This window comes from Micropterus salmoides, unplaced genomic scaffold (genome assembly GCF_014851395.1).
Source record: "Micropterus salmoides isolate LMB-PRFRI ecotype aquatic unplaced genomic scaffold, ASM1485139v1 Ms_hic_scaffold_3032, whole genome shotgun sequence".
In the NCBI taxonomy this organism is placed as follows: domain Eukaryota; kingdom Metazoa; phylum Chordata; class Actinopteri; order Centrarchiformes; family Centrarchidae; genus Micropterus; species Micropterus salmoides.
Genome location: NW_024042299.1, coordinates 676 through 25,000, shown reverse-complemented (window position 1 = coordinate 25,000; position 24,325 = coordinate 676). Strand labels below are relative to the sequence as shown.

At 39.8% G+C, this 24,325-nt stretch overlaps 2 protein-coding genes across 3 annotated transcripts; both read right to left on the bottom strand.

The window, feature by feature from the left end:
* Window positions 1-215: 215 nt before the first annotated feature.
* LOC119883944 (SEC14 domain and spectrin repeat-containing protein 1-B-like) lies at window positions 216-11,164 on the bottom strand (the record flags this gene model as incomplete). Its single annotated transcript, XM_038694427.1, is given in 9 exon segments — window positions 216-287; window positions 1,235-1,290; window positions 1,380-1,474; window positions 1,592-1,705; window positions 6,105-6,218; window positions 6,308-6,398; window positions 7,596-7,704; window positions 7,825-7,894; window positions 10,898-11,164. Coding segments are annotated over 8 exon segments (721 nt in total), but the record flags the coding sequence as incomplete, so codon positions are not given.
* A 1,726-nt stretch (window positions 11,165-12,890) lies between these two features.
* LOC119883943 (solute carrier family 22 member 4-like) lies at window positions 12,891-24,064 on the bottom strand. 2 transcript variants are annotated; one of them, XM_038694425.1, is made up of 11 exons: window positions 23,380-24,064; window positions 20,467-20,688; window positions 18,603-18,706; window positions 18,048-18,202; window positions 17,523-17,694; window positions 16,644-16,764; window positions 16,464-16,564; window positions 15,762-15,976; window positions 14,903-15,085; window positions 14,599-14,734; window positions 12,891-13,657 (listed from the first exon to the last, which is right to left on the bottom strand). In XM_038694425.1, the coding sequence occupies exons 1-11, from the start codon at window positions 23,587-23,589 to the stop codon at window positions 13,555-13,557; spliced, it is 1,722 nt and encodes a 573-aa protein (XP_038550353.1). In that variant the 5' UTR covers window positions 23,590-24,064; the 3' UTR covers window positions 12,891-13,554. The 2 variants fall into 2 exon arrangements, with proteins under 2 accessions (XP_038550353.1, XP_038550354.1); XM_038694426.1 differs by having other exon boundaries at window positions 20,467-20,685.
* Between the last annotated feature and the right edge of the window lie 261 nt (window positions 24,065-24,325).

Genomic DNA, 24,325 nt, shown 5'->3' with positions numbered 1-24,325 from the left:
AGTCTACGCAGTACTCTCATAGACTGCGTCATACTGTAGTATCAACATAGTACTCTGACTGCATTCAACTGTCTCCAACAACAGCTTAGATTTTTTTTTTTGGCCAAAACAATAAAGATCCCTTCATTCATTCATCCCCCTAGTCATCTATCCGCCCATCATTCTGAGCTCGACCAGGTCCAGTCCACCTGGATGACTGACAGCTGCTTCCTCACCTCCCTGTCCTCCTCCTCCCCCCTCTGAGCCGTTAAAACGACGCTGCTGCAGCTCCGACAGCAGCTCATGCCCTGCAGAAAGTCAGAGAGAGGCAGAGAGAGAGAAGGGTGGTTTGAGATTTAAAAGCCTGTTATAAATCACAAGTGTTTGTTTACATGCTGTCACATTATGAAAGGAGCTGGTGGAGGGAGGAGGGTGGTACCACAAACAAAGACTCCTTTCACCTCTGCCCAACACACAGACACAGGCTGCTCAGTACAGTGAGCACAGCCATCCATCATTCATCCGTCCTCAGTGTCTGTTTGGGTCCAGGTGTTGGTGTCAGCAGGCTACACATCCAAGGCATCCTCCTCCCACCCACATCGTCCAGGTCAGGGTGAGCCCAGAAACCAAGCCAAAGAAACTTAGTTTGCCTGCTTGGATCCACGATTACATTCTTTCAGTCACCATTTAAAGCTCATGGCCACAAGAGAAAGTAGTAACTAAGTAAGTACATAGTGAGTAAGAAAGCAAGCTGAAAATAGGCTGCTCGTTGGGTTGTTATTTTGACTGTATGAGCTGTTTTAGAAGAATATAAAATATAATATTGTTTTTCAAGCATAGGAGATGATACATATAGGTTCACAATTTCACAAATATTTCTGGTGCCCATATGAACATTGAAACAGGTTTTGCTTTCTGTAATCATTCCTCCTGTTCAAATTGTGCCGTTAGATCCCTTACTAATGCACTCTGAATGTAAGTGATTGGGGACAAAATCCAGTATCCTCGTTGTGAGCAAAGATGTATGGAAAGGTTTATCTGAAGCTGATATGAGGCCTCAGCAGTTTCAGTTCAAACCAAGTGGGTATCTTCCAAGGTTAAATCCTTTTCAGTATAATATTCTCTCTTTGCGTTTCCCTGTTGCACTGCAGTGGAGGGAAAGTATCTTCATCAGACTCAGACATGAGACCAACAATTGCCTTCACATTTACATAACAACATGCAAGGGGCTGCAATGATAACGGTGATATATTACCTGTCTGAAGGACAGTCTCAGGGTCAAAGGATGGCAAGAGGGCACAGTCAGCTGATCTGCAGAGGACAGAGAGACACACAGAACTGCATTTCATCCGTCTACTTTTAGTACACTTTAATCTGTAGCTGTGTGTGTGTGTACATACTTGTCTTTTTCTACCGAGCTGCTCTTGTCAGTGTCGTTGATAATCGACAGCTCGTCCAGTAGAGATGTCGACTCCTTGGTGAACTTCTCAAAAATCTGGAACAAATGACAACAAACAAAAGAAGAGCTCAGACCTGGTGCAAGGTTAACGTGACAACGAGTATTTGAAGTTAACAAACAAATTTAGAAGAATTTATTGAATAAAATAGTGACCAGTCTCTTGTTGAGCCAGTCGCTGTGGTCGTAGTCCAGACTTCCCCCAAAATCGTCCGTCAGCTGACAGGGTTCAATGTAACGAGTCAGCTTATTGGCCGAAACCAGGATCACCTGACAGGAAGCAGAGAAACCGGCATTCAAAAGGCAAACATCGACAAATTGTTTCATTTTGTAATTTGGCCGACACAGCTAGGTACATTTACAGCCATATCGGCAGAGGTAAACAGTCACCATCCCTGACTAAAACTCTCGTCTCTTACAGCTTACTAAGAGATCCCTGTGCTCTCTCTTAAGGAAAAACACAACAATTAAACTATTAAATACATTTAGGTCTCACACAAACATTTCATAGGACCTCCACAGATGATTCTCTCTTCAAATGGTTCATATATCCCCAAACAGCATATTGATGTTATCAACATATCTGTGGGGGGAAATATCGTTTATAAACTTTCCTCTTTCATTTTTCAATATATATTGAAGCATATATAATGTTGGATACAATGAATGATAGGTAGTCATAATCAAGGAAATGATATTCATTTTGCAAATCATGCTTCCTCGCTTCTCCATCCTACAGCCAGTGACTCAAAAACTGAGCAAAGTCTATATCGCTATAATCAAGGATGTTCCAAAACCCCAAGGGCCTTTCCAAAACTAGACCCTCGCCACTTCCACTCCGACACAGAGTGAACTCTGGTCGGAGTCACCCTCACGGCCAAATCGAGTTCCCTAACCCGATTAGGGTATAAATGCAGCGGCCAACTTTAGGACGAACTACCCTCTCCCTCCAGTGTAAATAGGATCTGACATCACCGCAGCTATAATATGTGCATCAAATAAACAGCAGCTGTATTAAGATTAAGATTCAAGATTGATGTTGGGGAAAAGTGTGTTCTTTGCAATAACAAAACTGAAAGCATTTGTCATTCATTTTGTGTTTGTATCAAATATTTCTTTAAGAACATGACTTTAGATATTTACAAAAAATAAATAATATTCATTGGGGAAAAAAACTATATATTTGAACCTCTTTATCTTATATAAATATATTACATTCACAAAACCAACATTTCAAAGTAAATCAAACATTATATTGAAGCATTATATAGTCTGAAGAATTTAAAAATATATAAAGACTTAACTATTTTTCTTTAATGCCTTTGTTACTTGTTATGTGATCCCCTTGTGTATCTAGTTGTGCCATGTTCTATAATTCTGTTGTTTAATGTAGGCTATTTAGTTTTGGATTAAGATATTTGTATGAGATGAATATGATTCAATAAACAGTTTTATTGTCTATCAGACAAAACCATTTTTTTTAATAAACACAATACAAACTTTGAGCTACGTTGTTAACCTGTGAATGGTGATATGAAATGTTAGTGTAGTTTTTTAGTTAGTCCAGTTTTTAGTGTAGGAATTTAAAAATCCCACATGTCAACCATCAAAATCACACAGAACTTACATTCCCCCAACATACAGTTCCCCATCGTGCAGCAAAGGGTGTTACACAGCTTCAACAAGCCAAGTGCTCACTTGTGTTTAACAACCCACTTCTACCGCGCCCTCATTTGTTCTGGATGGCACTCAATTGCGGACCCTCTGCATGAACGCGCAAACGGAGTGGAAGAAGGTAGGGAGAGGGAGTAGTAAGCAGTTTCGGAAAGGCCCTAAAACCAGAGTGCAGAGTGACTAGAGAGGAAGTCACAGGTGTATCTTTTTTTTTTTTAACCAGATGAAAACACCCCTTCGATCAGAATCAGCTGTGGAAATTGCATATAATGGCAAACTCAAGGAAACCAGAATGATCAGCACCTCTGGAGGCTCTAACGATTACTAATAATTATCAGATGCATGTGTAATTCAAATCATGAATCAATCATAAAAATACTGCTTTTCACCATTATTCATCAAAAGGCTTCTTTTTTCTTATTTCTAATTCCAGCTGCACAGTTGCAGTTATTATTTTTAGTCCTATAATATCAGCCTGATTATGAAAAGCACGGACATATTACCTGCAGCTTTTCACAGACTAATTAAGGGTTTTATTTAGAGCATTTAATGCTAATGTTATTGCTCACCCACATCTGTTCTGTTATTTCAGTAAAAAACTAAAAGTAATTGTCTATTGGGAGTTATTCTGTAAAATTTTGTGAAGCCCTGACATCACAAAACATCCACAATTGGTATAACTGGAGTAGCTGTAATATGGGCAGCAGGTGTTTTTCTTTAAACTGTTCATTATTACTGCACATATAGGACAGCCACGTTGGGCAAATGCATGAGGCTGTGACTCAGCTCAGACACATTACCTCTGGAGCCCTGCTATTTGTTGATTCAGTGGTTGAGGGACAGAATTTTGGGTAGACATAATTATAGTTCTGTTTTCTTAACAGTTCTGGGTTACTGAAGATTCTTCTTTAAGTTACTTTTAGTGTTTTTACACAAAGTTTCTGCTTCTTTTTTACTTACAGGTAAAAGTTTAGAACTAACAATTTGACGTTTTATAAATGCCAGTGCTAATCACAGAATATACTGTATATCTAGGATACAATCCAGTTCTTGGATCACAAGACAAACTTTCTTCAGCTTCCCAGAGCGCTTTCTAAATGTGGAGATCCAGCACTCAGTGTTCATGAACAGCCTGCAAGCTGATCTGAGGTTTTACAAAAGACAATCTTACAACAAGTTAACATACTGAATGTTTTTTTTACATTGTCTCATCACTCACTGAAGCAATTTGAACTGCGTTTGTATGAAAGCTTGCTTTACAAATAAACCGGGACAGTCTGACAACTGGTAGTACATCTGTCCTCCAGCTGTCAGAAAGAGTGGACTGTGTGACTGATTGTGTGTTTATTTAAATGTTGGGTCAGACTTCAGAGCAGTTGTACGACACACACCCCACTGTGACATCCCCCCCCACACACACACACACTCCATAGTTCAGATGAGTCACATTTCAACAGCGTCACTGGAATCTCCCTTCCTGCAGCTGTGTGCGAGCATGTGTTCGAAGTGTGTAAATATTAAAAATAAAGTCAAGAAGAGAAGCCCTCTAACAGATTCAAACAACAAACTCAATTCCAGCACATTATTTATCAAACATTTCTTTTTTCAGAAATAAAACAAAAAACATACATATTTAAGAACATGGATATTGAGAACAAAACGATGCGTTAAAAAACTGTGCTGTTCATTCGACTCTTAAATGTTGGAGCGTCCTTGAACACACCAACAGGAACAGTTTTCCTAACACTCTCTGCTGTCAGCACGCGATGTCAACCCCACTTTGACTAACTAAAAATAAAATCTAAACGCTGATTATGATGGAATATCTATCCGCAGCAACTTCCAGGTTGCCACAGACCCACCAACTTGCTCCAGTTACCGTGGCAACAACTGTCGAGCCAACGTGGCTTCAGAAATCTGGGTCACAGAGACTAGTGATCTCTGTCAGTAAAACCATCTGTTGTAATAGAAGAAGAGGTTGGCCAAAAATCACATACTCTCCATCCATCCTGGCTCAGATTTCCCGCAGCACTCAGTTCAAGGTTATCATAAATGGTTCCGCTTCTCTGTTTGATATATAAGGTAACAACACAATTCAAGAGTGTGTATATCTGTGTGTGTGTTTGTGTGTGTTTTGGAAGAAAATGTCCTCACAAGAGCAAAACTTGGAAATACAGACAGACCGTTTGTCTCTGAGGTTATTTCAAATTTGGGATTGGATTAGGACAGGATTGAACACAGTTCTTAAAACCATTCTCGCTCCTCTCTGTGACAACTTTTCACCCTGCCATAAAGTATGGCCATTCAGAACAGCTCTAAACACTTTTGCCTTTAGATGTGGTGGGACGTCATACAAACTAGGTTGTTTACAACAATACAGAATCATTTAGTATTTAGGGAAAGGATGCAAAATGGTAGACCAGAATATTTCTCAGCGACTGGCAGAGGTGGGGACACAACACGCAGTCAAACAGTACAGGAAAATATTAAACAGATGAGACAAGATTAAAGAAAAGTAAGAGATCAAAATGCTTGTGCGTTCCCTAGCATTTATCTACTAGTTGTTTGGACATTTCACACAAAACCTCATGTTGTCACTGAAGGAAAAGTCATCCTCTGAGGACGATCCGTAGAAAATGTCATGGCAATCCATCCACTAGTTGTGGAGATGTTTTAATCTGGACCAAAGTGGTGGACCAACTGACTGCCCTGTCGACATTGCCATCCCTATAGCCGTGCAGATAGCATGACTAAAAAGGTAAATAGTTGTTCCCTCTGTTGCCTTTTTAGCGACAAACTGTACATCTGTAATGTCACAGTTTGTAAAACACAGTGGAAACACGGGGAGACCACAAGTACAAATTCAAAAAATCCCCCAAAATCTCTAGTTCCAAAGTCAGTTCTCTAAGCACTGGAGAGTCAAAGTGAATACAAAAGAAAACTTGAAGCTGGTTCCTCCTGAAAAGTTTTAGCGAGCAGCAGCTGAGAGACTCACCTCGAAGCCCAGGCGGTCTTTCTCCTTCCAGAAGCAGAAGTGTGTGACCTTTTTATCCCAGAATTCATCTGGCTTCACCACGCAGACCAGCGACACCTCGGCCGGTATCACATTCTGAAACAGCAAAAACAGCATCCTCAGAATCCTGACAAAGTAATGAAGTCACGTATGCCATTATTGGGACCCATATTATGTGTCTGTACCTGCAACATGAGCACCACAGTCTTCACAATGTTCCACTGAGACTTTCGTCCATCCACGATCACGGTGAAACCCCGAGCCTTGCACTTCTCACTAAGGGGGGGGGGGGGGATTTATAGACAAACATTTACATGCAGAGTTTTTTGCTGTATTTGGGTTGCCCATCCAAATTGACAGGAGGTCAGAGCTTCTGAACACTAACAGACTTCAAACCATAACAACTGGCAAGATTTATTTGTAAGGATTTAAAGGATAATCCAAGTTATTTACAACTTACTTTATGGACTTTGTGATATCGTTTCTATTGGTTATAACACACTCACCAAGCTGCTGCTGTGTGCTCTGGTCAATGTTATCGTACAATATAAACAAAATTCCAAAAACAAGATGTAAAATACAGCACTGGCCCAAATACAAGACAATATTTAGACAAAAAGTTGACATTTATGTATTCATGGCATCAGAAATTATTTTTGAGTAACACCAGCTCCTACAGGGCAGAGTGTTGCATCATGGGTTGTTTGCAGCCTTGATGTTGCTAGTGAGTTTTTGAAGTCCATTTAGTCTGTTTTATACAGTTAAGTCAGTCTTAAAGGTTGTTATGAAGCCCAGTTTTACCAACAGGAGTTTAAAACAGCTTGTGTAAGTGAGTGAGTGAGTGAGTGAGTGAGTGAGTGAGTGAGTGAGTGATAACAAGTTGAAAGCATCTCCCGACATCTTTTTTGCAGAAATGGGACAGGTTCGCCTGTCAAGCTGCCAAGAATTATCATTAGAGAACGTCATGATGAGGAGCTCAAAAAGGACTGTAAAATGCTATCAACTAGACACACACAAAAAATCATTCTGACTGCATCCAAGAGCCTGACAGGAGGTAGTGACAGTATGCAACTGAAAAAATAGCTTTACATTATGCTTTACTGGAAGTATTTCACTTTTACGTGAGAAAAGTCTTTCAGAATGAGGACTCTCCGTTAGTATACTGGGGGAACTTTCCCGACAGGCCTGATGTGAAAGAGTTTGTGCCTTCAAAAAGCTGTTGGAAAGGGACGGGTGACCTTTTAAATCAGGATCGTCTCATTTTCGGGCCAATATGGTCAGACCCAAGTTGTAATAAACTGGAATCATCCTTTAAGCCTTTTTACTACAGCTGAACACGTTGGATTCTTACACTGGAGCCAAGATACAAAGTACAGACCCAGCAGCTCTTCAGTGACAAGTAAACTGCAAACATGTACAGTCTTTTGTTAAAATAACTGTACACAGACTACTGCTCCCTGTGTGTGTGTGTACCTGGGAATGCTGAGCAGGTAGTCCAATGTGGCGCTGAGCTCCTCCATGCTGGTCTGATCTGAGCTGAGGGGGATGGTCAGGATCAGACCACTTCGCCGGTCTTTGCCCCCTAAGGAGAAACAGACCAGTAGAGAGGGGAGATATCTGTTTACTGACCAGATGAGATTATACAGTCCTCACACTGATGAAACTCATGCAGACATGTTGTCTCATGGTTTTTGTGTTTTACCTGACAGAAAGGCCAGTTTCTTCTTGAGGATGGGGAGGATGTTGGTCGCTTCCATGTTGACGTTGGACATCTGTAGACACACATACGCACAACAATCAAAAGATAGGTTCACATTTCTTGAAGTCTATATTAAAATGCCATCGAGACAGTGTTTGTTGACTGTAGTTGTTCCTCCTGCCAGTGAAGAGTGTGGGTACCAAATCTACAGTCCCCATTTTGGCTTAAAATCTAAAGTCAAGCAGAAGCTGTGAGGCTCCAGCAGTCGAAGTTAGAGTCTTGTTAGTTTGAAATCCCTTCTTTATCTCCCTGCTCTGTGTTTCCTCACAGAGCTACAGTGGAGAAATAGTAACACAAAAAACAAATGTCGTTCTAAAAGTCATTTTGGAAAAATACATAGTTGGCTTGGCTAACTCTGACTGCTTAAGCCTCTTATTTACTTCAATAAATTTAAATATTTACAAAGCCTTTATGCTCTCACAGACTAGTCCACAGCCTCAGACTACGGCTGGTCAAGAAAACAATAATGATAATTATCGCAATATAATTTTCCGCAATAACAACAACTATTGAATAAATGTTTCATTCAAATTTGATTCATGAACGAATTAGCACTTAATTTTTCTAAAGATATTTATTTTGTTGAGGAAAAAGAATAAATATTATATACACATCTTTTTTCAACAGATATGCAGTGAAATATAATAGAATATGAGTAAAATTAAGTAAAATATTTTTTCTTTTTCCTCAACAAAATATCTTAATAGAAAAATTAAGTCCTAATTCATTCATGAATTAAATCAAACATCATTTATCACAATCATTTATTCAACAGTTGTAATATTGTTATTGAGGAAAATTATATTGCGATAATTATCATAATATAACACATATATATAAGTCAAATATACCAAGAAAGCAATGTATTCTCACTGCATAGATGACAAACACATGCAAGTCAACACAGTAGTATAATATCATCCTATATCATATTACAGGTTATAAAGACAACTGCGATCGGATCACTGTTAAACACTGCTGCAGCACAGACACACTACAAACCCCTGCTGAAGCATTAAATGAATATTATAGAGGCAGCGCAGTGATTTTCCACAAGTATTTTCTCTCAGCTGGCATTTCTCCCAGCAGATTCAGATTCTTGGCTTCAAATTCAGATCAGTCTGTGATTTACCATCATCAGTGTGTTAGTGCAGTCAACGCTGCCAGTCAGTAAATCTTTCACTTTAAGTTTCTGTCAATTAATTGTCATTTTAGTTAAGTAACCAATAGATTAATTGCTTATGAAAATAACTATTAGATACAACCAGTTTGAACTGCAGGAGGAAACCAATATAGAAAACTTGCCTGTTTTCTGTGTCTTACAGCGTAAATCTTAGTGTGTAGTACATTTAGTACATATAGTACATTTATGCTATTTTTAAAAGTATGTATATTGAGAATCTTAGGCACAAAAATGTCCTTCCAGTTGAAATAGGTTGCATCTTATCCTGACACACTTTCTTGACATGATTTTGCAGGAATCAAGGACTAACTTTTTATTTTAACTTCTAACTTGCAGTCATGTCCATGGCCTTCACGCTCGTATCATTTTGGTATTCAAGACTCTCATAACCTATTTTCTCAATCACCTTCTTACTACGCGTGATGGGAACATTTTCAGCCGAAAGTTTGGTTTGACAAATGTATGACTTGATCTTGTCTTGAAATTTAATTAAAATCTGATGACAATGTGATGTCAATCAATCAACATAATCAAATCTGAACAAACCACACCCACACACTCCTGGTGAAGCAGATTAACCGAGTATTTTAGAGTGACATTATTAAAAAGCTATTATGCACATTTTCAGGTTAAAAATCCTATTTAGGGGTTGTACCAGAACAGGTTTACATGGTTTAATTTTCAAAAAACACCATATTTTTTGTCATACTGCACATTGCTGCAGCTCCTCTTTTCACCCTGTGTTGAAGGCTTCGTTTTAGCTACGGAGTGATACATCTTGTCTCTAAATGATCTTTGTTGGGAGTTGCAAATGCGCAGTTCCTAGTTAAGGACTACTAGCCAATCAGAAGCAGAGAAGGGTGGGTCAGTGAGAAGCCACAGCTTCGGTTCAGCTGTAGGTGTTGCTGACCAGCTTGGCAATATGGACTGGAGCAAGACTTTCAGAGTGGGGAGTTATTAATCTGTAACAAAAGTATCTTTCATCCATAAAGTTTTAACTGAGCTCTGCATCACAGTAACAACTTCATGTCCACTGACTGCCTGGAGGGTTGCTAGTGTTTTGAGAGGAGAGGTGTGTCGGACTAGCCGCTTGGCGAGCTTATATGAGGCGCATTTTGCTGGACAACAAACGCCCTGTTTTCAGGCAGTTCAGAGCAGAGTTTTCTGTCCTTTGGGCTTTTTCACTTTTCAAACCTATTACATGCACAAATAAGGTATAACTCAATAAAGGAGAGGGGAAAAGCCGAAAAGCATAATACCACCTCTTTAATAAATAATGTAATTACTTACATTTAATTTCTGCTTTTCTAGTCATTAACATTTATTGTTATTGGAAAACCAAGTTTTCAGGGGCTTTAATAATTTACCATTACATTTTTTAATATTTACTTTTATCCAGTTACTAAAGTTGTTAGTGTTTCTCAATTCTGCTAAACTTTATTTCAAAATAAGTTCGTTATTTGATACAAATATTCTTATTTTTATTATTATTATCAGTAGTAGTAGTAGTAGTAATCATAGTAGCCCAGTTGCATCTGTGATTATTAATTAGCCTGGTTACTGCAGCACCAGTCAGTCAGTCCTGCTGCAGGGCTTCATCCTCTTCCTCCTCGGGTTGCTTGCGGCCTGGCTGCAGCTGCAGGACGGCCCGGCTCGGTTTGCCTCGGCTTGGTTCGGCTCGGCCCACAGACACAATGACCTACATATCCAGCAGCTGCAGGCTGCGGCGGCTGCGTCTTTAACGTCCCCCACCTCAGCCTCGATCCACTCAAGATCGACAACTTTGGGATCAATGAGCAATGCGATACATATTGATCAGGCGGATTTTCTTACCTTTCAGTCAAATCTGCAGCATTATACTGTCCAGATTTTTTTCTCCCAGTCTTCCTCCTTTTCTCCTCTGTCTCTCCTTCTCCTCCGCAGCACTTCTCCTCCCCCTCCTCCTCGTCTTCTTCTTCTTCCTCTCAGGCCGATTTACCAGGAGATATTATTGTTTTCCATTAAAAAAAGACACGAAAGATCTCAGTTTGGTCTCCGTTTGCATTCAACAACAGTGGAAACGCACAGAACGCAGGCGGTGGAGCTCGCTACTCTGCGCAGCCTCAGTGAAGCACAATAAAAGAATACGACTTCCGGTAATGCGACTTTCCAAATAAAAGCCTGGAGGCATCACGGACATGTGGTCGAACAGTTTCTTTATCTTCTCTTAGCTTTCTCATCCAAATTTATTTTTATTTACAATTTGTACGATTTTGTCTTTAATTATATTTTTTTAGAGAGAAAATCTTATTTTGTTTTGTTCCATAATATTATAGGCCTATCAGATATCTTTTTTCAGTTAGTTGTGGGATTCTTTGGTGTCAGAGAGTGTAGTAGTTTAAAATATAATTTAAACAAGATTAGAGTTTACAGTCATGATATGGCAGCCCTGTATGGCTGTAGTGGTCCCACAAAACCAAGCTGTTGGACGAACCAAAATATTGGACATTTGAAGATATTGGCCTGATGATAGCGCTTAAGTTCACAAAGACTGTGAAAGTCTAGACAATTTATGTCAGAAGCGTTTTTGTTGTGTTCGTTGAAATTCTCTTTACATTGGGACAGCACTCAACAAACTGAATTTTTTTTTATAAAATCCTGTATCTGTGGCTGTTGCAGGACTGTAATAAGCACGGATAATAATTTCATTTTCTACCTACCTGTGCGCAAGTGAAGCATTGAGTAGTTTGACATGAAGGAAATATTTTTTTCTCCACTAATGTGGAAATTTGTCTTTGGCTTCACAGGCTGATGAAACACCACATCATTTAAAATCACAATACAAAACAATAAATAACACAACATACAAAGTACAGACCATAATGGACAGGATTCCAGTGTAGAGACATATTTATGAATTTAGAGAGATCATTGCATTTGTTGCGAAAGACCTTCCAGAGGGCAATTTGATAAATTCATTAAACAAGGGGTGTACAGAATCAGATGCAATTTGTCTAGCTTTTGTTTCACCTGCGTTTTATATATACATCCCAATTGTTTCTGCTCTTTCCCAACAATCTTAACAGCCAAATTTGTAATTCTGCACAATCTGTTTTTGTCCCTCGCCTGCAAGTGTCCATACTAGGAATATTAAAAGCTGTGTTGGCTGTAAAACTTAATTAATATGTTGTCAAACATCTCATATCTCGTATCATCAATACGTTTGTGGTAACTATTTTGAAAAAATGTATATATTCCAATAACTAGATTTTAAGACAGGGCCCATCTATAATAAGAAGCCTCAAGATTATGTAATGATGTAGACATTACGGCCTGATCATTCCAGTTGAGAGGTTTGAAGGTTCAGTTTCAGAGTAGTGAAGAAAATCGGCTCTGCTAGTGAGTTAGGCTAGTTTGACACATAATCGTTATTTTCCCCACTTTATGAGCATTTCACAAGATTTACAGCTAAGGGTTTCTGTTCAAATTCACCCCAATGTGTTCAAAGATTGCTTTGAAGCATTTCTGTTTTGTATGCTTGTATTTTGAAATGCTCGTAGCCTCTTTTCCGGTAAAACCCTGGGTAGCTTTATCAGGCTGGAGCCGTGTGTCCGGGGCGGGGCCACAGCCGGACAGGCCACTGAGGCGTTCGTGTGCCCTCGGAAACTGCATAATTCAACGTTCAGGATCAGATTTATGTGCTAATAAATAAATAAAATGCTTTAGGCCTATATATGAAAACACAAAGTCAATAAACAACAAAGACAGTCATATTCAATTAATAAAAATATTGAAGATCATGTCAGTTAACAGTTAGTTTTATTTAATTTTGATTTATTAATTTATTTATCACATTAAATATACATATATTTGTCTTAATCATACTGGTGAAATTAAACAAAACGTCTTTATATATACACACACACAACAAAAATTGTAAGTTTATGTTATAAAATCTGAATCTCGCATTGCTACTGCTAACACCACTGCTACTGCTGCAGGAGCAAAATAATCTTTCCACCTGGAGTCTGTACAGAATTCACATTAAAAATAACTTTCACATTCACCTTATTGGTGATACAGCTAGCATTGCTACCATTACATTGGTTAAACTCCTTATTTTGCAATGGTTGCCTTAGTTGTCTCGCTGTTGCACACCACAGTCGTTGCTGTATAGCGAGTGGCCTAAAATCAAGGGCGCCTGGACCTGGTTGAGGTTGGTTGAAGACGTTTTGTTTCTCATTCAAGAGTTCTGAGTACAACCAAGTCCAGTTGCCCTTGACTTGAACCCACCTTGGATAAGTATGACCTGGATGACTGAGAATTTAAACAGACAATATCAACTGTTGTTACTTTTGATGAAATGTCAGTGAATGCATCACTGGAGCCTCTGCAAGTCCTGTCCAAGTCGCCACCTGGTGGGAAGAAACGCCACCATCCTAACAAAATGTTGAGTCGTTTCACTGTCTAGAGTTTTGTTTTTACATTTGTTTGAGTGTCAGGATATTATATTATAGGTGAGTTGCACAGATGATCTCAGATGCCATAGTCTGGTCTTTAGCTGATTTCTCACTATCCTTTGGAGCAGGCATGGAGGCCCATGGCCACCTGAACCTGAAAGCCAGAAGAAGGGAGATGCATTATTAGGCTGCACAATGTATTGTCTTTGGTTTTTTTTACATCGTATACATCTTGTTATATAATGTTAATTAATGTGTGGCCGTGCGATGGACTGGCAATCTGTCCAGGGTGTACCCCCCCTTTCGCCCGATGTAAGCTGGGATCGACTCCAGCCCCCCGCGACCCTGCAGGATAAGCGGTTGACGATGGATGGACGGATGGATGGTGTTTGTAATGGATATGTGGTTGATATTGGTATTTTTTACTTTTATACATACAAAAGGGGGACAAATTAAAGGAAAAAATACTTAAAATAGAGAAAGAAACATCAAATGCATTTGCTTTAGTGCTTCAGGGTTCACTGAAAACCCTTTACAGTCACCAGATCTCAACGAATTTCACAACTGGATGACTTTGAATCAGTGTGTAAGAAGACAGTGATCTCCACCACCATCTCCATAAGATCAAATTATATAATGTCTGTCTCTGATGCTAATGTCTGGCTGTGTACGTTGTACTCAGGTCCCCTTTGCAAAAGAGATCTTGATCTCAGTTAGATTACCTGATTAAATAAAGGCTATAAATGAGGGACTATCTTGTGAAGGAATAGTGTTCATCCCTCCAAAAGAGTTACGCAGACTTGGCAAGGTGCGCGGAAGCTGCTGTGGACGCTCGTGGTGGCCTGACTCTGTATTAAGACACTTCATGTTGAGGTTTGCAGTAAAATAAGGCTGATTTCTAAGAGTACCTACATTTTCTCTCTATTCACCAGCATAGCCACAGAAGTATTGAGTCATTGAGTCATGCAATGGGGCAGCAGTGGAAATGCTTGTGTCCATGGCTTGCTGCTTGCGGTTTGTTGCTAAATAGTGTAATAAAAGTGAACTAAACCTGCCCTGCAAGCTGTGCAATGTGATGTGACTGTGCAGGCTGACCGTTGTGTGAGCGCCATCTGCTGCATGGTGTCAGGCAGCGGCTTTTTGAAGGTCTCGGGCAGGAAGACGCAGAGCAGAACACTGAGCAGTGACAGAGAACCCACAATGATCCACGGCAGGAACTGACAAAATACAGCTGGAAACAAAACCAGACCAGATCAGTGAGTTACAGATTTGTCCAATACATGAGCATTAAAAGTCACTTAACTTTACACATGATCAAACGGTTTCAAACAAATGTGTTAGACTGAAGTTATTATATACACACTATCCAGAGTATTATGTGTGAAGTGAAAGGTCTCACCCAGCTGCATCAGGTATGGGGAAACAGAGGACCCAACTCTGGAGGACATGGCACAGGACGACATTGCTGTGTTCCTGATCACTGTGGGAGACAGCTCACCAGTGAGTGTGTACAACACCCCGAAGCCGGCCAGAATGCCAAATTTACCGAGCAGCACCAGGCACAAGGTGAGTGTTGGATGACCTGTAGGGAGGAGGAGGGCTGTGAGCTAGGGGTGGGGGAAACAGAGCATTTCTGAAGCACTGAACCGCTATAAAGCAACTGACTGTTCACTATTTCGAAGTTACTCTATAACATCTATACGTCTGATTACTAAAATCTTTCATCCGGTTAAAATATATAGTTAAAAATCACCAAGATCTAAAAAGTGTATCATAAAACTGTGGCTTAACATTGGATAGAGTCAGTTTATGACAGATTCTGGTTGACAAAAACAATGCTGACGCATGCGTAAAGGGGATATGACGCCACTGATAGGCGACCAAATGAAACGCACCTTTACCTTGATCAAAATTACAGATTTCTCTATGTTTGAAAATTGTTGGAAACATTTGGGATGATGAAACAACACAGCTCAAGAAAATATATAACATAGGTGTAGTCGTTTTTTAAACATTTCAATGCAGAAGACAAGCTGCTTTTGTCTATTGTTGTCTGATATCAAGGATCCATTGTTCAAAAAAATGAATAAGAATTTCAATTATATATCTGTAGCTTAAGAGAGCAGTGGGCAGTCACTGAATAGGCCTAGCGCCCAGGGACCAACTCAAGCTCTGAGCCAGTACCTTGGTCAGTGGTACTGACTGGAGAACCTAACATAACATGCTTTTAATGGTGGGGGGAACCGGGTCTTACTCACTGTGCAGAGTGATCTGGATGAGAAGCACAGCCAGTGCCCCCAGCAGAATAAGGCTGATATATGACCGCCGGCGAGGCAGACTGCGTACTGTCAGCCAGCTGGTAGCATACGCTGGGAGCTCAACAGCAGTAACCAGGAAGTAGTTCAGGAAGGGGTTGCCATAAAGACCAGACATGTTGAATGACAGCCCAAAGTAGCTTACGCTCAAAGAAAACCTACAAACAACAAGAGAACCAAACCTCAGCTCTACACATTAGCCTCCCTTAGAGGCCGCAATTCTTATAGCAGTATGATTACAACAGCAACATATGAAAATGTTGGACAGAGCAAAATAACACAGTGATGATTTAGCCATTAGTGAAGCTAAAAATAAGTTTTATCTGGAGGGTGTTGCAAGGAGAAAGGTCATAGGGTCATTAAAAACTAAAGGGTTCCTCCTCTGGAAAGCAGGAATGCGAATTTGAACATTAGATGTTGGAAGTACTGGAGTAAGAGCAGAAACTGTATCCTGATGGTAGTGCTAAAGGAAAGGTCAGAGGGCCAAAATCATTAGTAATCATCCTCTGGGGACAATAAATATCCACAGGACATTTTATGGAAATGGACAATTAGTTGCTCAGATATTGTATCTTCCTCTAAATGGACAAACTAATGGACTATGCTACTGGTAGTGCTAGTGCTTCCTGAAGAGCTTTAACTCACCACATGAGCCACAGCATAAGTGTGATATGTCGAATGTTTGGGGTCCTCAGCAGGTCCAGGAAGCTGACGGACTGTCCTTTCTGGTTTGTTGCTTTTGCAACCTGTGGAGAGAAAGAAACTACAGTACGACCACCACTGTCCTTTAGCATGTGGAACAAGGCTAATGTTAGAGGTTCTTACATTGAAGAAGATGACATGAGGAGCTTCGACTCTGTTTTCCAGAGCTGCTGACCTCAGCAGGAGTTCTGCTTCCTGCAAACGGTCGCGAGACACCAACCAACGAGGAGACTCTGGAACCAACCTGGTGGAAAGACAACCAGTGCAAAAATGTATCCCCTATAATTTATTAGTTGAAGGACTCTAGATCACCCTGGTTCAACCATCTGTGTTATACAGACTCCAAAACGCCACCCAGGCCAGAAGACCCTATCTATGTGCCTTGTGTTATGCATGTGATTAAATGCATTTTTTTGAATATCTGCAGGATGCATGTTCAAGCAAGGTGGTAAGTTGCACTTCAAACATGCAGTAAGGCATTCCTTGAGTGGGGTGTTCCCAAGTGGGCAGGGAAGGCCCATCATAGATTGACATTACTGAGTTTGAAGGTTTATTAGATGGCAAAACACAGCACTTTTTGTTTTAGAACTGTGGTATGTTATCATAGCAACAATTGTTTTATTGTAAGGTAGACAGTAGATATATAATACTCATGTAACAAAGTTATCCCAGCAATGTGCGCTTGCATGTGATTCGGATGACTTTGCATTGCGCTGCCAGGCAGTGATCGGTTTTCCAGTGAAATGAAAGAAAGGGTTTTGTTTATTCACACAGTTATTTTGAGTCATGATATGGCCTAAATAAGTCTTTTGTTTGTAGTACATGAAGGTACAAAATCTGGTTACCAGGGGGAGGTATTATTCCACAGTTGAACAAATTCATAAACTGGACCCTGACATATTTATTTCTTTTCTTCATGTCATAAAAATCACAGCTGAAAACTAATTAATCAGGTAGTACACAAAATGCAGATATTTTGATAGTGTACTGAAGTCAACTTACCACCAGAGGGGAATACAGGCCAGGCCTGGCACGGCCATGATAAGTGACAGGTATCTCCAGCTCCTAACCAGGTGGGCAGTGCCAGGCAGCAGCATCATACTAAACACATAAGTGCAAGGTAAGCACAGGCTAGAGAAGAGAACTCTCGTTGAACCAATCAGGATCTCTGAACCTGTGGAGAAAATGTGTTTAAAAAATATCAGGGAATTAGCGTTTTTGTAATTCTGTTTCTGTTGTCAGATCACTGCGTAAGTATAAAATACTGACAGCTTGTGTTTGTGATGTTAGTGAAAGGTTAACATGCTGCCAATCATGCATGATCATTTTTGAAAAGTTCTGGCTTTGTATGTATGTTTACAAGGCTAAAACAGGCAGAAGAAGAAGGGATTTTAAATCTGTCCTCATTAGCATGGACATGGTCTTATTCAGTCCTCCAGTGAGATTCCATAAAGATTAACAACAGAACAACAACCAGTGAAGAGGAGGATAAAAGATGACAGTTTGAAAAAAATTAAAATCCCATACCCAGTACAAATGCAACTATGAAGCTGGTGATCTGACCCATGCCCAGCACGAAGAAGAGCATGATGAAGACGGGCCAGGACGGGGCAAAGGCCACGGCACTGCTGAAGACACTAATAATGGTAATGGCACCGAACAGTACAGGCTTCCTGCCAAACCTGACATACAAATACAACAATGGTTGTAACAACAGCAATACATATGGTCCTCTATGCAGATGTTAATCTCAAAGGAGATACACACTAAAGTAGGAAGATTGCATTATGGTTGTCCAAGTGAATGGCAAACCATGAAAGCTTTATGTTTTTGAATGTGTAGGGTATGTACATGGTCTCTAGATTATAGTACAGACGTTAGAATTCAGCTAACTCAACTATGAAAATGATGTTTTGCCATAGACTTTCTCTTTCCATGAAGCAGACCATCTCTTTGGTCAATGCCTGGTTAGCTCACAGCTAACTACAAGACACACAGTACTTTGGCAAAACATTCTATCTCTGCTAACTCTGAAGCAGCTGACAGGAACAACTACAGGAAACAGTTGAAACTGATAAGTACCGATCAGAGATCTGTCCAGAGACAAAGCATCCAAACAGTCCTCCCAGGAAGTAGACAAGAGAGGTCAGAGGTTGTTTCCACTGGTCACTGCACACCAGGTTAAACTGCAATGACAATGGATTCTGCAGTGGTCATAAAAGTGTAAACTGGAATAATACAGCAGACATAAACACTGAAATATAAAGCAAACAAGGGAATGCAAAGTGGAATAATACAACAAACATAGAAATCTGTTTCCCTGGTCACCAGCGATCAGGTACCTCTGGGCTCTGAGTCTTTTAACCTGATCTATACATGCTTAATGTTTGTGTTCCTGTACAAGTGGTTGTCCGTTCATCCTGAGTCTCTCTTCCTCACAGTCTCTTGCCCAAGCTTCTGAACCCCTTCTTCCTGATTGAGCTCATCAGTTCCTTTGCTAGGCAGGGTCCTACAGGGGCAATTTCCTCTGAGTCCTGTCTGGTCTTCTTATTTTCCACTTTCTCAGATTCTGGTCCTTTAGTATCAACATTCTTATAGACAGTCCTTAGGTCCTTAGATGGTCCTCGAATGTCCAACCACTCCGGGCACATTCCTGCTTGTCCTTCAGTATCCATTACCTGAAAGACTGTCCAATGTCCAGTCCCACAAAACCTGGTCCTTCAGTGTCCAGCTCTTCAGAGCCCGGTCATCCAGGGTCTGGTCTCCTTCTGTACAGATTGCTGGTTTCAACAGCCTCAGAGTTGCTTGGTTTTTGTGAGGCTGTGACCTCAGCTTGTCTTCGGTCTGGAGCTATAGGACATCACCGTGTGATGGGGGATTCGATTGTGGTGAAGCCTTCACTGCCTCTACCTCATCATCTATTTTCCATGTTATTTGAGCCCTCCTTGTTTTCTTGGCTGCCTGTAGCCCCTCTTGTTGGTGACGCCATACCTACCTTTCGATTTTGTCCTTACTTTCAACCTTTTGCATTCTAAGCGTGCTTAAAACCAAAACAAACAAGGAAGAACAAACTGCAATAGCTCTACAAACATGGAAAAAAACTAGATCTTTTGTCAAATCTCTCACTATGTGAATTAAATAAACTACACACTAGATATGGCCTTCTGCACACTGTTTTGACAGTCAATATACAAGATAAGGATACACTTTACTGTTTTGTAGAAAGAGGAAATGAGGCCCAAAACATATCAGTCAAAGTACAACTTTGGAATGCTTTGGAAACTTAAAGATAAAGCAAAATATTACATTTGTAATACTTAATTTCTACCACAATCTGATTGTTTCTTGGATGGCTTTTTATCTCTTGTCCAAATTGCAATGAGTAAGTGAGTAAGTGTTAAGTAAGTGTAGTTTGTATCCTCAGTGAACTCAGTAGTCAAAACCTTGGCAGAAATAATGTAAATGTCACACAGCTTAGAATATCACAGCAGATATTGAAATTCAGCTTCTTTGTATTTGCACATAAAAATAATCTAAACTAAACGTTAAATCCAGATTCATTAATCAATTCTAGTTTCATGTGCTTCAATTCTGGTTTCAGCCAACGCAGCTGCTGTACAGCAGATGTTGTGGCATTACACAACACAGATAGGTGACACACGGAGGTGACCCCAATCCGGTCTTTTCCAGTTTCTCATGATAGCTTCTTGCAGTCATCTGGGGCATGTCAATGATTGGTGGCCAGTGAGAGAGGTCACGATCCATCAGTGTTTACAGGCAGAAGCTGTTCTACAGCTGTTCTAACTCTAGCATGTCATTACATAACATGCTAGAGTCTAGAAAATAATATACAGTAGATGGGTAGGGAGTGGGGCACATTAATGGAAACAGTTAGAATAATCGTATTAGGACTGCAGTAGTAGTTAGAATCGCAGTAGTTCAGTACCTCGCTGACTACAGTGGACTGGTAGTACTCAGTACTGTAGATCCATCCGTCTTTACAGCCCTCCTGCTTCAGGCTGGAGACAAGGACCTCTGGACTTGATCCCTGCGCCGACAGGTTGTGGACCAGGTCCAGGGTGGGTCTGGTTCCTAGTGCAGACAGGTTTCGCACCAGGTCCAGTTTGTACCGGCTACAACTGCTCCTCTCCGTCTGACCTGCCACCTGCTGACCAGGACAAAATAACATCTTCGTTTCCAACTTGTGATGCAACAACAGTCTGGGGAGGTGGACTGCCCCAGAGCAAACCACATCAGTTCAAACTAGACCAGTTCTAACCTGCATGAGGATCATAGACTGGACCAGTTGAAAAATAAACAGTAAGTTATTAGCTGACTGTGTCTGAAGTATTTGAACCCTTAGGACTTAGCTTACAATTTATTTTTACTGTTGTCCTGTGTACTCGAAAATGGGCGTCTGGTAAAATAAATAGTATTTTTTTCCTCAACCATAGTAGTTTGTACATTAATCTAAGCACCTAAACTATAACCAAACCTTAATAACTTAACTGTACCTTAAACCCTGTATACAACAGTGCTAGAAACTAATTTAGTATTTACTCAAATACTGTAGTTTTGATGTACTTGTACTACTTACTATTTTCCACTGCTTTATACTTATTCTATACTTCTATACTTTTTTTACTCCACTGCTTTTAGTGGACAGATATAGTTACTCTTTACTTTAAATATTTATATTTTTCATCAAAAATCAATACAATCAACATACAATATTTTTTTAGATTAAACTGCCCATCAGCAGATAAAGTAATTTAAATAAGCTCAACCTTGACCAACTACAACATTTAAATGCTTCTTGCACATTTATGCATCAGTACAAATAATAAGATAACATACAATGACATAACACTGAGAGCAGCCATTCAGATCCATAACAAGTATACTTTTACATTTTACTGATAACACTTATACTTTGTACTTTTACACTTCTACTTTGCATATTTGAGTAAGAGTTTGAATGCATGAGTTTTACTTGTGATGGAGTATTTTCACACTTCTATAATTCTACCTTGAAGATCTTCCTCTACCATAACCTTTATATTCACAATCCTTTTCATTGGGAGCAGTGAGCTACAGAAACAGTTCTCACTTGTATTTTCTTGAAACACACAGCTTTGTGCTCCACAAACAAGTTGAGGTGGCAAAGATCCCAAAATGTGATGTGATGATGATAAGAAATGATTTATCTCCAGGGTAGAGATAATTAAACCTAAAACTATCTGCATGGTCATAGCATGCATGTGGGGTAAGTGAGTGGGAATTCTTGTTTCACATTTAGGTGAAGTGACTTTTTCAACATGAAGTTCTGTAAGTCTTGTACTGAAAGTCAAACAGTAGGGAAGTCAGGGGGCAGCCCTGCCTTGTACCCCTCCTTAAAACCTTTCAAGTCCTTTACATAGACTTTATTGAAAAGGAAACTCTTGCAACAGTGTAATCTGAAGATGCTTTCATAGATTATTGGCCCTATGTTTATAAACCCATCTTTATTAATAATTGACCTACTATGACAGGTCAGCATAGAAGTGAGTACTGTCAAATGTTTTCCAAAATAAAGGATTTTTGTAACACTTTGCTTTAAAACCAATAACATCTGCGTAAACAACAAAAAATCAGGTTGTTTGATGGAGGGCCGAATCATTTATAGGTTATCATAGGTAATTGCCCCAGAAGGAGATTTGTTTTCACAGCCAGTTCAACATAGAAACACAGATATAAAGACAGCAACCTACCGATAAAGACAATACATAGAGTCCCCATATATACATTTATATATCCCAGCACACAACATAGTCAGAGAGGCAGTTTGTTGAATACTGTAATGGCAGAAGGGACAAAGCTCCTGGTGAAGTGACGCTTCAGGGGATGATCAGTGTCATTTGCTACTGTGAGTGGTAGGTATGTGGTGACTCTGCCGTTCATGTCTGATAGCTTGGGTGTGGGAAGGTAGATTTTAGAAGCAGTACATGTGATGCTGGTAAATTAGCTGTTGTTGAAGATGGTTAACATCCTGAAGAAGCAGGGGGAACAGTAGACCTACAGCAGGATGGGTTGCTTGGTCAGAAAAACATCCCACTTCAGGCTACAACACAGGTGACTGCTTTTCATTTCCAACTAAGATTGTTTTGGTTTGTTTAAACCATGACCACGCTTCTTCCATAACTAACAAATTAACCCATTAATAATTAATGTTATTATCATAACCATTACAATGAAGGACCCTTACCCAAAGCATGATCTTTCCCCAAGCCTAACCAAGTCAAGTTTGCAAAATCTAACAAAACATTGACCAACGTTTTTGAAGGCACAAACAAACAATATTGTCCTGCTGTTACTGGCTTAAGATCAGAAAACGCTTCTACATGTCACTCTAGAGAGCAATTAATAAATGGAACATAAAAAAATCCATGTAACAAAAATCAATTTAAAGCCTTGTCCAACCAACAGTCTAAACCTAAAGATTTCCACTTTACTATGACGTAAGACAAGGAATGGAAACATTTGAGAAATTTGAGCCATCAAAACATTTGTCAGTTTAGCTTGAAAAGTGACTAAAGTGATTAACTGATTATCAAAATAGCTGCTGACTTTTGATTTATCGATCAGTTGTTTCTGCTCCACTTCATATACTTAAACACCAATTTTCACCGTATTTCACCTACTAGTTCTATGTTTAGTTTTAGATGTTTTTATTTCAGTCTTTATGTCTTTCCTGAAAGTTGTTCTGTGTGTAACATTGAGAACATTGAGAGCAACTTAAAACTGGAGTGACATTTCTTCCTGTGTGCACTTGAATCCTTCAGTTTGAAAGGGCCTGGATACAGTTCCTACTGGTTCTGACCTGTACTGGGATGCTGGCCTGAATCCACTCCTGGCTCAGGTTGCTGTAAGCAGGGATGTGGCAGTAGTGTGGGGGGGTAGCCAGCAGGAAGATGACAGACAGGAGGTTGTATCCACATGGAACGATGGTAAAACAGAGCAGGAAGAAGACTCTCTTCTGGAACGGGCCCCAGGTCCCCAGGAACGACACTGACTCCTCGTAGTTCTGCATTTTTATGGACTCTACTTATATTCTACTCTATTCAACTGTTTTTTTACTTTACAGACAATTTATTACGTTCTTAAACGTAACTATATGCCAATTAGGTTGACTGTAAAGCATTTAATACTACAAATACTTTTAGAACTACATTTAGTCACTCTGCCACAGTACTATTATTACAATAGGTGTAAAAACTACCAACATATAGGCAATATTACAACAATGAGTAACTAAAAGTGCAATAACAACAAATACAATTCTCCCACCTATACCTACTACAATAAGTACAAATATGTTGTCTCTCTGAATACAAATACTGTAAATACTCCTGTTGCAGCAGTGTCAGCTTCTCTCTGCAGGATTTCTCTGGGTTTCACACCTCCTTTATCCCAGATAAGACATGACAACTCCCCCTCTCCTCCTCCTCCCCCTCTCATCCTCCTCCTTTTAAAAATCTTGGTAATATTGAAACCTCTTGCAAAAAACTACACTTCACGTCAGAGAGAGAGAGAGAGAGCAAGGTGACAAGAAACAGTGTGTCACTTTTTTTAAACTCTTTACACAGCACAGCATCAGTCCATGTGGACTAAATCACTTTCATTGTGGTGATCTTTCTAATATTGTGTTTTTTCACTCAAACTCAGTCAAAACCAAACCTCTGAGTGTTTACACTCCATTTTGCATACATACTATTGTGAAAACTGTTACAATTACATTTAAATCCTAACAAACAAACTAAAAAGAA